This window comes from Anomaloglossus baeobatrachus, chromosome 1 (assembly GCF_048569485.1).
Source record: "Anomaloglossus baeobatrachus isolate aAnoBae1 chromosome 1, aAnoBae1.hap1, whole genome shotgun sequence".
NCBI lineage: Eukaryota > Metazoa > Chordata > Amphibia > Anura > Aromobatidae > Anomaloglossus > Anomaloglossus baeobatrachus.
The window spans coordinates 686,379,207-686,393,220 of record NC_134353.1 but is presented as its reverse complement, the minus strand read 5'-3'; the positions used below and the strand labels follow the sequence as shown (position 1 = coordinate 686,393,220).

Below are 14,014 nucleotides of genomic sequence, written 5' to 3'. Positions count from 1 at the left end.
CCCCCCTCCTCCCCCGCCTGCTTGCCGCCAAGTGCTGATCAGCTACGTGATTGGCTGATCAGGTACGTAATTGTTGCTCTAGTTTTTGCTTTTTTTTGTGCACCCCAAATAAAAAAAAACAAAACATGAACAATTAGGTACCTGATCAGCAATCGTCCTGCAGTCGTACTCGACTTTGGACAGGACTTCTTTTTTCCATCCCACCTAGTCCCCCCCCCCCCCCCCTTTTTTTGCAGAACATTTGTGCGTGCGCCCTGTTTGTTTTTTTCTATGCCATGGGGGGGGGTCTAGTTTCCAAAATGGGGTCACATGTGGGGGAGCTCCACTGTTTCGGCACCTCAGGGGGTCTCCAAACACAACATGGAATACGCTAATTATCCCAGACAATTTTGCGTTTGAAACGTCAAATGGCGCTCCTTGCCTTCCGAGCTTTGCTGTGCGCCCAAACATTTGATTTACACCACATATGAGTTGTCTGTGTACTCAGGAGAAACTGCACAATACATTTTATGGTGCAATTTTTCCTGATACCCTTGTGAAAAAAAAGCTACCTTGTTGAAGTAACAATTTTGTGGTAAAATTTTTTTATTTTATTTTCACGGCTCAACTCTATTAACTTTTGTGAAGCCCCCAGAGGTTCAAAGTGCTCAATAAGCATCTAGATAAATTCCATGAGGGGTCTAGTTTCCAAAATGGGGTCACTTGTGGGGGAGCTCCACTGTTTTGGCACCTCAGGGGCTCTCCAAACCCGACATGGTGCGGCTAACGATTCCAGCTAATTTTCTGTTCAAAAAGTCAAATGACGCTCCTTCCCTTCCGAGTCCTGCCATGCGCCCAAAACAGTGGTTTTTCGCCACATATGAGGTATCTGTGTGCTCAGAAGAAATTGCCCAACAAATATTGGGGGTTCATTTAATCCTGCTACCCTTGTGAATATGCAATATTTGAGGCTAAATTAACATTTTTGTTGCAAAAAGTAAAATGTTCATTTTTTTCCTTCCACATTGCTTTAGTTACTGTGAAGCACCTGAAGGGTTAAAGGGAACCTGTCATCAGAAATTTCGCCCAAAAGCTAAAAGATTCCCCCTCTGCAGCTCCTGGGCTGCATTCTAGGAAGGTCCCTGTTATTATTGTGCCCCATGTGAGACCAAAATAAAGCCTTTATAAAGTTCTACCTTTTTGTATGCAGCTTCTGTAAATCCGTCCCGGGGGCGGGCTCTCTGCCGTCCGTTATTCTGCCTCCTGGTCCTGTATGCCGCCCCCATCGCTCCTTTCCATATCTGATGCACCGCCCACTGCTCCAGCCATCCCCGCGCATGCCCAGTGCCAGTCTCACAGGACTGAGCAGTGTGACCGCTGGTGACGTGTGCGCAGGCAAGTGATTATGGACGGGACTGTGACTGTTATCAGCAAGTACCCGCCCATAATCTCGTGAGCGCACAAACCTCTCCAGCGGTCAGACACACTGTGCTCAGGGTAGTGCTAGACTGTATGGGCTGCTTCCAGGGATGACGTCCCTTTGTCATGTGATAGGGGCGTGTTCAAAATACTATCACATGACAAAGGGACGTCATCCCTGAAAGCAGCCCATACAGTCTAGCACTACCCTGAGCACAGTGTGTCTGACCGCTGGAGAGGTTTGCGCGCTCAAGAGATTATGGGCGGGTACTTGCTGATAACAGTCACAGTCCCGTCCATAATCACTTGCCTGCGCACACGTCACCAGCGGTCACACTGCTCAGTCCTGTGAGACTGGCACTGGGCATGCGCGGGGATGGCTGGAGCAGTGGGCGGTGCATCAGATATGGAAAGGAGCGATGGGGGCGGCATACAGGACCAGGAGGCAGAATAACGGACGGCAGAGAGCCCGCCCCCGTGACGAATTTACAGAAGCTGCATACAAAAAGGTAGAACTTTATAAAGGCTTTATTTTGGTCTCACATGGGGCACAATAATAACAGGGACCTTCCTAGAATGCAGCCCAGGAGCTGCAGAGGGGGAATCTTTTAGCTTTTGGGCGAAATTTCTGATGACAGGTTCCCTTTAATAACCTTCTTGAATGTGGTTTTGAGTAGCCTGAGGGGTGCCGTTTTTGGAATGGTGTCACTTTTGGGTGTTTTGTGTCATGTAGACCTTTCAAAATGGCTTCAAATGTGATGTGGTCCCTAAAAAAAGTGGCTTTTGTGAATTTTGTTGTAAAAATAAGAAATTGCTCATAAACTTTGAACCCCTATAACTTCCTTAATTTTTTTTTTTTTCCAAAAATTCTTCTGATGTAAAGTAGACATGTGGGAAATGTTATTTATTAATTATTGTGTGTCATGTCTCGTTGGTTTTAGAGCATAAAAGTTTGAAAGTTACAAAATTTTCAAAATTTTCGCAAAATTTTCGATATTTTTTGCGTTTCTTTGTAAAAAAAAAAAAAAAAAAATCGGCTTAAATTTACCACTAACATGAAGCCCAATATGTCACGAAAAAACAATCTCAGAATCACCGGGATCCGCTGAAGCGTTCCAGAGTTATAACCTCATAAAGTGACACTGGTCAAAATTGCAAAAAATGGCCTGGTCTTTAGGGTCAAAATAGGCTTGGGGCTGAAGAGGTTAAAACACAGACCCTATAAAATAGGGAACATAGTGACGATCCACTCAGCGTTTGTGCGCAGTGTTGGCCCCTGTCAGGGTGGTGCCGAGGCCCTCTGTATAGGAACACCCCGTCTGCTTGGCTTTCTTCCAGTTCAGTCACATACCAGCCAGATGGAGGCTGAAAGAGAACACTTTTGGCCTCAATCTGGTGGATGGTTGCCTATGGCAGCGTTACAGTATACGGCAGAAGAAACTATAGCCTTGGTGCCAGAGGCCGTGTGCGCTGACCCTCAGACTGTGACATCACTGTACCTTCAATGTATACATTTTCATTTTAGGGTTGTGTCCAAAGAACTTGTACATATCTGCTGTTTGTTTCTTTTTTGCATGAGGTTGTTGATGGGGTGGGCTCATCTTCCCGGTGAACTGGTTGGCTGACTGTTCGGACCAGCGGCAGGGATACACCAATGGCCAGAACTGTGCACGCTCTGATGCATTCCTACTTCAGCATCAGAGGAGCTCTGTGGGACTGAAGTTGGATCCAGCAAGCTTGTGAGCAGTATTTACAACTTCTAGCAAAGAGCTTGTAAGCACTGGGTTCCTTGCTTTGGAGGGTTTCTGCCTTTTTTTTTTTTTGTGCTCAGCATATACGGTAATGGCCAGTCTTAAGCTACTTTCACACATCAGTTTTCTGCATTCAGGCACAATGCTTTTTTTCCTGATCCAACGGATCCGGCAAAAAATGTAAAAACCGTATCCACCGAATCCATTTTTTTTAGACTGATCCGTTTTGCATCCGTTTTTTTTTTTTTTTTTTTTTTTTGCTGGATCTGTTTTTTCAAAACATTAAAGCATGCTCAGTTTACAAAAACTGATTCGGCAGCCGCATCCGTTTTTTGCCACATTACGCCGGATCCGGCGTCCATAGGCTTCCATTGTAAAACGTGTCGGATCTGGCATGATGCGGTTTTTTTAAGGGGCCAAAAAACATTACATGAAACGTTCCATCCGGCCGCCGCATTAATTTTTCCGCATCCGGAAAAAAACGGATGCAACGCAAAGCCATCAGGCACAATCCGGTAACAATGCAAATCTATGGGGATAAAACGGATGCGGTACCGGATCCGTTTTACCCGTTTTTTTCCGGATTGTGCCTGATGGAAAAAACCTGATGTGTGAAAGTAGCCTTAGCAACCCTTATCTGATCCATTAGTCTAAAGGTGGTGTCACACACAGTGACAACGACGTCGCTGCTACGTCACCATTTTCTGTGACGTTGCAGCGACGTCCCGTCGCTGTGTGTGACATCCAGCAACGACCTGGCCCCTGCTGTGAGGTCGCCGCTCGTTGCTGAATGTCCAGCTTCATTTTTTGGTCGTCGCTCTCCTGCTGTGACGCACACATCGCTGTGTGTGACAGCGAGAGAGCGACGAAATGAAGCGAGCAGAGAGCAGGAGCCGGCGTCTGGCAGCTGCGGAAAGCTGTAACCACTGTAAACATCGGGTAACCAAGGTGGTTACCCAATATTTACCTTCGTTACCAGCCTCCGCCGCTCTCACGGTGCCAGCGCCGGCTCCTGCTCTCTGCACATGTAGCTGCAGTACACATCGTGTAATTAACCCGATGTGTACTGTAGCTAAGAGAGCAGGAGCCAGCGCTAAGCAGTGTGCGCGGCTCCCTGCTCTCTGCACATGTTGCAGCACTGTCGTTATGATCGCTGCTTCGGCTGCTGTGTTTGACAGCTAAGCAGCGATCATAACAGCGACTTACAAGGTCGCTGCTACGTCACAGAAAATGGTGACGTAACAGCGACGTCGCTGTCGTTTAGTGTGACCCCAGCTTAATGCTCTTTATCACAAGCTATTGCTAGAACCAGCCCTTTTGTGTCTTCCGTCTGCTGACCACTGTCTGTTATCAAGTGTACGCAATCTCTTTCTGCCAGGAATAGTCTCCCGACTCCTGCTCTCCTGTCTGTCAAACTGAATATAGTTATGATGTTGAAGAGGGCTTTCAGTGGCGGGAAGGAAGATCCAGCACCTGTAGTGCTAGCAGAGTGCTTGTGAAAAGGCAAGTTACACAGGTTTCCAGAACATATGAGACTGGTATTTGCACAAAAAGCAGTTTTAAAATGCTGTGGGGGAGGAGGTCAACAAAGACCATGGGGTCCCATTCATGAAGGTCTTTAGCCAGAAGTCTCATAAAAAATGTAAAAAATGTATCACAACTCGGAGGTTGTTTGGAATGTTTGTGACTTTTGATGATTTCTTGCGTCCCTAAGATGGACGGAGCATAGCAGGGCCGTGGCTATGACCAGCTGTATTTTATGAGACGTGTCGCCCCTTTAGTGGCTCAGCTTTCACCAGAATTGTTCTCCGGTCCCTGACTGAAGTATGTCTGTGGCAGAGGCGTACAGCAATTAGAAGATTCACCTTTTAATGAATACAGGCTACCCCTGGCCTCTTCCAATACTGAATGAATTGGCCCCATGTTTTGACTGGAAGGACAGGTTCACAGGCAATCTGTAACAAGGTTTTCTGAGAAAAGCATGGTGTAGGTGCAGAGGCCCTGATTCCTGCAATGTTACCTACTGGGCTGCTTGCTGCAGTTTTGATTAAAAACTGCTTTCTCTGCTGCAGATTGACTTATTCTCTGAATGCTGTGCCCTGTATAATCTTACCACACTACTGATTGATAGTTTTCTATGTACCCTGTGCATAGGCAGAAAGCTGCCATTCAATAGTGCGGAGCGGTGTATCAGGAGATGAGAGGTTAATTCCACGCTGACAATGTAGGACACCTGGATAGATGAATAAGTAGTTTATTAGTCTACGCATTTCAAAGCAGAGGCTTCCTCAGGACATAACACTACAAACTTTTTGTAGTTGTCCTGAAGAAGCCTCTGGTTCGAAACATGTAGACTAATAAACTACTTATTCATCTCTCCTGGTCTCCTCCCTTGGTAGCGCGGAATTAACCTCTTACCTCCTGATACACTGCTCTTCACTTTTGTGGGTCCGCAGCAGCCTCCTGTATGTTTCTACTCCGTGGTTGTAGATTTCCTCCCTCAATCAGGCGAGCAAGCCACATTCGTATATACCCTTTACCCCACATTGGTAATGCCCTATTCCACTGTCTTCATTCCAGTTACTATTCCTCCACTGTCGGGATGTAGTTCTATATAGCTTATTAATATGGAGGACTACATAACAACAGGTCTGATAAAACTGCAAGCCCAGTAAGTGACACATCGCTGGAATCAGGGTCTCTGCCCGTACATTATGCTGCTCTCAGATTAGGTGGTAAACACCCGGTGGCAGATTCCCTTTAAGGCACTTTATTAGGTGTGGTTATGTCTCATTATTGTAATGAACTCTGTGTTTTATTGCTCTAGACCTGGGGGTGTAAATCCACATTTAATTACTTTTTATGACTGTTAATTTACTTCATGGTATAAAAGTGCCCGCTGAATTATTGATTGGCTTCATATTGGAGTTTTGGCACTTTTCCTTGTAAGTGTCGATTTGTTGTTTATTTGTTTGAAACTGTTAATCTAGAACAGCAATATGATGGAACCGGGGCTTGTAATACATTCTAGAGGGAGATTCCCATCTTAATGGGGTAATCGACTACTACTCTACTGATGACCTAACCTTATGAGGGGTGATAAATATCAGATGGGTGGGGGTCTGACCCCCAATACACCTACAGATCAGCAACCTTTTGAATATGTTCTGAGATACCGTTATCGGGAAAGACTACTAAAGAGTATAGACCGTCAATATCAACGGTATGGACAAAGCTTTAAGCCAGACCTGGGCAAGGGGCGGCCTGCGGGCCGGATGCTGCCCGCCTACTGTCTGTGACTGGCCCGCCCGTCTTAGCTCAGAGTTGGAGGCGTGGCCTGATCTATGCCTCCACTCCGCTCCACTGCCGGGAGCTCTATCCCGCAGTGCAGTGATACGCAGCTGCCACACCCCCCCTCTGCTGGTTACGCCCTCTCTTGCTGCCAGTTATGCCCCTCTGGATGCTGGTCACAGTCTCTGGATGCCTTCCATGGTATCTATGCTGCTAGCCACGCCCCTTTTGCGGTCGTCCACGCCCCCTCAATGCTGGACACACACTCCTCGGATGCCTTCCTTGTCCCCTCCTGCTGCTGTTGATGCTGGCCACGCCCACTTTGCCTTCCCCTTCTACCCAGGATCCTCGCATGTGACCAGCTCATCTGCACCGGTCTCTTTAAAAACGTCTGTTCTGCAGCTGAGGTAAGTGCACCAGTAGCAGCAGGCAGAGAGCAGAGTGCATGCAGGAGGGGGGAGCAGACACACAGGGGACTCAGAGAAGGCAGACAGGCTCTGCTGCTGCAGTGCTGCCTGCCTGTGCCCTCAGCACCCCCAGGGCCAGTATGAATGGCCCACTGGCCACCAGGGCCAGTATGTATGGTCCCCACTGGCCACCAGGGCCAGTATGTATGCTCTCCACTGGCCACCAGGGCCAGTATGTATGGTCCCCACTGGCCACCAGGGCCTGTATGTATGGTCCCCACTGGCCACCAGGGCCTGTATGTATGGTCCCCACTGGCCACCAGGGCCTGTATGTATGGTCCCCACTGGCCACCAGGGCCTGTATGTATGGTCCCCACTGGCCACCAGGGCCTGTATGTATGGTCCCCACTGGCCACCAGGGCCTGTATGTATGGTCCCCACTGGCCACCAGGGCCTGTATGTATGGTCCCCACTGGCCACCAGGGCCTGTATGTATGGTCCCCACTGGCCACCAGGGCCTGTATGTATGGTCCCCACTGGCCACCAGGGCCTGTATGTATGGTCTCCACTGGCCGCCAGGGCCAGTATGTATTCTCTCACTGACCTTCATATTTTCATTGAATCTTTGTATTGTTTAACTTACTGTTTGTTTATGGAGGGTTAGTATATATGCTATATACAGTATTGGGTAGAACTGAGTTTATTATATTAATCTGGCCCTCTAAAACCATCCCAATTTCTCATGCGGCCCCATAGGAAAATTAATTGCCCACCCCTGCTTTAAGCATATTTGGGGATTTGCTATACATGCCATGGATGTCAGAATTCCACCTTTGCTAAGTTGGTCAGGTACCATATTTTTCGGATTATAAGATGCCCTTTTCCTCCCAAAAATTTGGGAGGAAAATGAGGTGTCTTAAAATCCGAATGTAGCTTACCAGGTGGTGGAGAGAGGTCACAGGAAGCAGGACAATGCTGTGCTGCGGGCGCTGCTCTGTGCGGCGGGCGGGCAGCAAGGCTCTATGCGGTGAGCACGAGGCCCGAGTCATTCTGAAGATGTCGGCGGTAAGTTCTTCAAATGATGGCACCCAGAGTCGGCGCGTGCGCCGATGGAGCTCTCGGCTCAAGCTCATATCTCCGGCCTCCATTTCTATGAAGCCCACACCGCTGACATCTTCAGAATGGTCAGTGCCTCGCCACCTGCAGCGAGCACCAGCACAGGGCCGCCCCAGCACAGGGCCGCCCCAGCACAGGGCCGCCCCAGCACAGGGCCGCCCCAGCACAGGGCCGCCCCAGCACAGGGCCTCCCCAGCACAGGGCCTCCCCAGCACAGGGCCTCCCCAGCACAGGGCCGCCCCAGCACAGGGCCGCCCCAGCACAGGGCCGCCCCAGCACAAAAAAATCCGGTATTTGTATAATGTGATGTGCACTATACTGTATGACAAAGCTGACATGGCAATCCCCTGCACTAGTCTCTGTAGGAGATATGTTCCATCTCATTGCTGCCAATGTAATCTCTTGATGACCAGGGTCTGCCAAAGCAAGAGCCCGATGCCTCATGAAGAGCGGTCTGAGGCCGGGACTCTTCTCTAAAGGCCACGTCACACTAAGCAACATCGCTAGCAACATCGCTGCTGAGGCACGACTTTTGTGATGTAGCAGCGATGTTGCTAGTGATGTTGCTGTGTGTGACATCCAGCAACAACCTGGCCCCTGCTGTGAGGTCGCTGGTTGTTGCTGAATGTCCTGGGCCATTTTTTAGTTGTTGCTCTCCCGCTGTGAAGCACACATCGCTGTGTGTGACAGCGAGACAGCAACAACTGAATGTGCAGGGAGCAGGAGCCGGCTTCTGCGAACACTGGTAACCACGGTAAACATCGGGTAACCAAGAAGCCCTGTCCTTGGTTACCCGATATTTACCTTCGTTACCAGCATCCGCTGCTCTCACGCTGTCAGTGCCGGCTCCCTGCTTCCTGCACACATAGCCAGACTAGACATCGGGTAATTAACCCCATGTGTACTCTGGCTAGGAGTGCAGGGAGCGAGCGCTAAGCGGTGTGCGCTGGTAACCAAGGTAAATATCGGGTTGGTTACCCGATATTTACCTTAGTTACCAAGCGCAGCATCGCTTCCATGCGTCGCTGCTGACTGGGGGGTGGTCACTGGTTGCTGGTGAGATCTGCCTGTGTGACAGCTCACCAGAAACCCGTGTAGTGACGCTGCAGCGATCCCTGCCAGGTCAGGTTGCTGGTGGGATCGCTGGAGCGTCGCTTAGTGTGACGGTACCTTTAAGGCATCCATAATGTTATCGATAAACAGATTGTGGTGTCAGATATGGCATCTGTGGATGTTACTGTGATTTGGACTGCTGCAGACCCTTGGGAAGAAGAGCAAGGTTCTATGTCTGAGCTGAAGGGTACAGCAGTCAGAAGAGGGCCTCAGTACCCCTTGTTGGGCGATTGGGGGTAGAAATGAGCGGGCACTGCCATGCTCGGGTGCTCAGTACTTGTAACCAGCAGTTGACCGTTCGGACAGGCTTGACTCGTGTATCAAGTATAATGGAAGTCAATGGGGAACACAAATATTACAAAATACAAAATAAAGTACTTTTTTTTTGTCCAGATAAATTCATTGCACAGGGAAAATGCAGACGTTGTAGTATACTTTTAAGTTTGTTTTTCACAAAAAAAATGGAAAAATCTAATTGGGGGGAAAACAATTGACTATACAGGTAAAGACACATACATGAACATAAGAGAATGTAAAAAATGTCAGGAAATAAATTAGTAACTGTCGGTTTAGATTTTATTTCAGACGTCAGTAGTACACATGGAAATAAGCATCCTTGTAATACATCTTATCAGACAGATCTGCTTCCGTCTCCTCCTGGACCGATCTTCCACTCTCAGTAATGGGAACATCTGTCTTCACTGAGACAGATTTTACTCCTGAATTGAGGCAGATGACAGTTGGTGCTTTTGAAATTCCATGGAAGGAGACACTAGAGAGACACCGATATTCTCCATAGAATCCTTAGAGCACCAACTGCCACCTCCTATCTTAGTAATGAGAAATCTGTATTTACTGAGCAAAGGTTTAGCTGTGAATAGAAAATTTTGAGAATGAAAGATCAGTCCTTCCGGTGAAAGAAGCCGAATTCTACATTAAGATGTACAATTGTGGAGTGGGGCGAGAGATGGTCTTTCTTTAAAACAATTCACTTAAAGGGGTCTAAATCCATAAGCCTATGTGACTGCAGACTTGTGAATCCTCACATCACACACACTGTGCTCTATAAGGATTCGTCCGTGTCCGAGCCAGGGACAGCAGTCACGTGGCCGCGAGTATGCAATATGCTTACTCTCCTCCCGGACACAATCCAACTAGATGGGCGCAGCCTCATTCCATGTAAGTGTATTGAGCAAGACCGTGCCCCAGTAGTTGGATTCAGCCATGAGTCTGCATATCGCATACCCGCTGCCACTTTCCGACTGTCACTGGTGAATCCTCACAGCGCATAGTATGCGTGATCTTAGGATTCACAAGTCTGCAGTCACATTGGGTGATTGCAAACTTATGGATTTAGACTGGACAATCCCTTTTAAAGTAATAGTCTTATGTTGTTAAATTGCTTTAATCAGTTAGACAACATGAAAATAAGCAAGTTTGCAATTGACTATCTTTTTCCATCTGCTGTCATTCTCCTGCAATTAGAACTTTTATCTTTTATGGTGTACAGCTAGCTTCCACGGTGCTTGGCCACCAGACCCTGAACTAGAGTGCGCAGCAGTAAAATTCCAGTAGAGAAGTCCACATATAACATCCCAGTTAGCTCTCTCCAGCCCAATAATTTCTATATAGCAGTTAGTTAGCGGCTCACCTTTTTCCCACTAGGCTCATGACAAGCTGCTGTTGTAAATTTTACAAAATCAGCAGCCCTGTAGTTTTGAGGGAGGGTCTCCTCATTACAGCTTTGTGCTTTTGCAGTCCTCTGTGCTCTGGCTTGTACAAATGCCCTGTTATCTCTGTATGCAAGCACAGTGATAGCGGTGTACACATTCCAGGAAAAAACAGTGATGGCTGATTGTGTTACAGCAGAACTTGTGCTGAGCTTTATAGTTCTACTTAGGCCGTGTTCACACGTTCAGAATTTGTAACCAAAACAAGGAATGGGTAAGAAATGTAGAAGTGGTGCCCGTGTTTTTATTAGGGTATGTGCCCATGATCAGGACTCCCTGTGTCCTGGACACGGCGCGTCCTGACCTGTGGGGCCGCGAGTCTCCACCGCAGGAGACCGCAGCTGCTTGAACCCACGATCAGGGTTTGGGGCGCCGCGATCTCTCGCTTGTGTTCTCCCTACGGAGGATGCATGCAAAACCGCAGCAAACAATTGACATGCGGCGGTCTGGAAACGCGCACCGCAGGTCAGTGTTTGCTGCGGAAAAAACAAGCACAGTGGTCACGGGATTTCTAGAAATTCCATCCACAATGTTTGTACTGTACAACGCTGCTGAAGCATGCTGCGTCCAAAACGCTGGTCGTGGGCACGCACGCTTAGGCTATGTGCCCACGGGGAAAGTGTCCTGAGGATATATCCGCCGGACATTCCGCAGGAGCTCCCAGAAAACCGCAGCACCATTTTGTCTGTTTCCATGCTGCGGATGTATTTCGGAATGTCCTGCGGATATGCTGCGGTCATTCTGCATTGAGGATACAGTACCACGGCTTCGGCACCGCATCCTCAATGCAGAACAAGTGCTGGAGTGATCGGGGTGTTCATACTTACCTCCATCACGCAGCACTTCACCCTCCGGCCGTGTCTGCACTGTGCAGGAGAAGGTGGGCGGGCCTGAACTAGCTCCGGCTGTCACATGACCGCAGCTCATGCAGGCCCCGCCCACCTCCTGCTCCTGGCGCCACCGCGCTCCTCTGCACCGGAGGAAGTGACTTCGGTGTCTTTTATCAAGGCAGGTTAGTATGGGACCCTGCGGAAAAATCCGCAGGAATAATTCACATGCTGCAGATTTTTCCGCAGGGAAATCCGCACTATTTCCGCTGCGTAAAAATTAACGCAGCATTGGCACAGCACTTCCAAAATGCCATAGAAATGGCTGGGGACTCGCTGTCCTGCAGATTTTTGAGAAATCCGAGGAATTTCCGCAAAAAAATCGCGACAAATTCCGCGAATTTACCACAGCTTGGGCACATAGCCTTATACTTTTCCTCTGATTGTTCCACTCCTGATATTGATTTACAAATACAGAGGTAAAAAACTGACATGGCCTTATACTACAGTTCTGCTACTCACCAGAGCTGTCCTTCACGGAGGAATGCCCAACCCCCCGAAATCAGGAGGTAAGAAAACTATAAGGGGACGTGCCCACCATCAGTGTTTGCAGCGTTTTGGATGTAGCGTGTGGGGTTGGCCGGGGATTCTAGGTAAATGTTACTGGCCTCAGTTGTTGTTCCATGTGCTTACGTGCTGCTAAGAAGCTGATGTGAAGACCCGCCGGCCGTCTCCCCTCTAATCACGGCTTCATTGTAGGCATCATGGATGGTAGAGCGTCACTAATCTGTGCAATCATTGTATGGATAATGTGTCTCTGGAGCATAAAATGAACCAATTTCTGTTGTGGTGACAGTCACATTGAGGCTATGTGCACACAGCGCATTTTAGACTCCGCCATCGCATTTTAGGTCAGGAGAAGCTTCAGGAAAACGCTGGCTGTGGTTTATTTCTTTTTCTTCTAATTCTGAAGTGATTAAAAAAGTGTCAAAATTGGAATATGTTCACAGCAAGTGGTTTAGTCACCGTCGTGCACATGTTCATGGTTTTGGCTTTTTTTATAGCCCTTTCCCTGGCAGAATCTGCCTGAGCACAGCTCCATTTACACATACCCCGATCAGTGCAGTTTCTATGTGTAGTTACAACGATCCACAAGTCTCACATCCAAAGTTTATTATCTTTCTTTCTAAGCAATGTTTTTTTTTTTTTTTTCAGCCGAGTAGTTTTGCCGTGCTCCGTGGAAGAGGTAGGCCTTACTTATGGACTTCATTCTTTTCTGTATTTCGTGATAAAGTCGGGATAATGAAAGTATAATTAATAATATTGAATTGAAGCTCTACCCCGAAAATAAGCCCTAGTTGTGGTTCAATAATGAAGTGTCCATGCAGAGAAAAAAGTTAAAGAATCCCCCAAAAGAGAGAAGACAGACCCCGCAATCATACTCAGTAGACCCCAAACGGGACCCAGTGTAATGCGAGGACCTGCAGTGGAACACACACACACATACACATACACATCTGTGATACCATACTGCTCCTGGGACGCAGTGGAACGTGAGGACCTGCAATGGAACACACACTGGATGCAGTGGAAAGCATCGAGGACCTGTGGTGGAATGCATTGATGCGTTCCACCTCAGTTTCTCACGTTTCCCTGGTCCCACTGCCGGCTGGAAGCAGTACGGTATCACCGGATGTTTGTGTGTGTGTTGTTACTGCGATCTGATGTCTGTGGGTGCGCTGGCCGAAAGCAGGGAAGGACTTGCTGGGAGCGCCCACTGTGGATCACATGAGGGAGTGACGTAGATGTCTGGGGTCTGGTAAGTATGATTCTCCTGGGGGTGGGGGTGTTTGCTTTTTTTGTTGGGTAAACTTACCCCCAATCTGTTTCCCCGAAAATAAGCCCTAGCACGGGTCTTATTCTCGCAGAAACACAGTAGATCAGTTTCCTTACATTTTGAGACGTTCCACTTAAGATCATGTACAGTGGTCTGCTCGCACCGTGATGGCTGATGGTGGGCATGTTACGGCCACAGTGCATTTCTTGCTTTGGTTTTCAAGAGCCTTGACAGCCTACTAGCCACTTCGCTGGATGTTGGCATAATTAGCCTGACCTCCGGGCCTGTCTCCTGCTACTCCAATGTTAGTCATTCCCTGTCTACCTGACGTATGCTGACACACCAGACATGTATCAATCCAATGTGAACGTGGCTGTACAACTCATTACAGGGGCTGAAACAGAAGCTTGTGCCGTGTCCCTGTTCTCTAATCACATGGGAGGGACGTCTGATTTAGTAGGTGGAGATATTCGTGGGCTCCCATCAGATTAGGCTTTAATTTGGCTGACATGTAATTGTTCCACTACTTCCATGTGTTTTTCGG

The 14,014-nt window shown here is 48.2% G+C and overlaps 1 protein-coding gene across 1 annotated transcript in view; it reads left to right on the top strand.

Moving 5' to 3' along the window:
* The window catches only part of PITPNB (phosphatidylinositol transfer protein beta), a 77,805-nt gene that overhangs the window by 6,687 nt on the left and 57,104 nt on the right, over window positions 1-14,014 (top strand). The window contains exon 2 of the mRNA XM_075320104.1: window positions 12,849-12,879. Within this exon, the coding sequence (XP_075176219.1) occupies window positions 12,849-12,879 (31 nt within the window). The remainder of the gene's footprint in view (window positions 1-12,848; window positions 12,880-14,014) is intronic.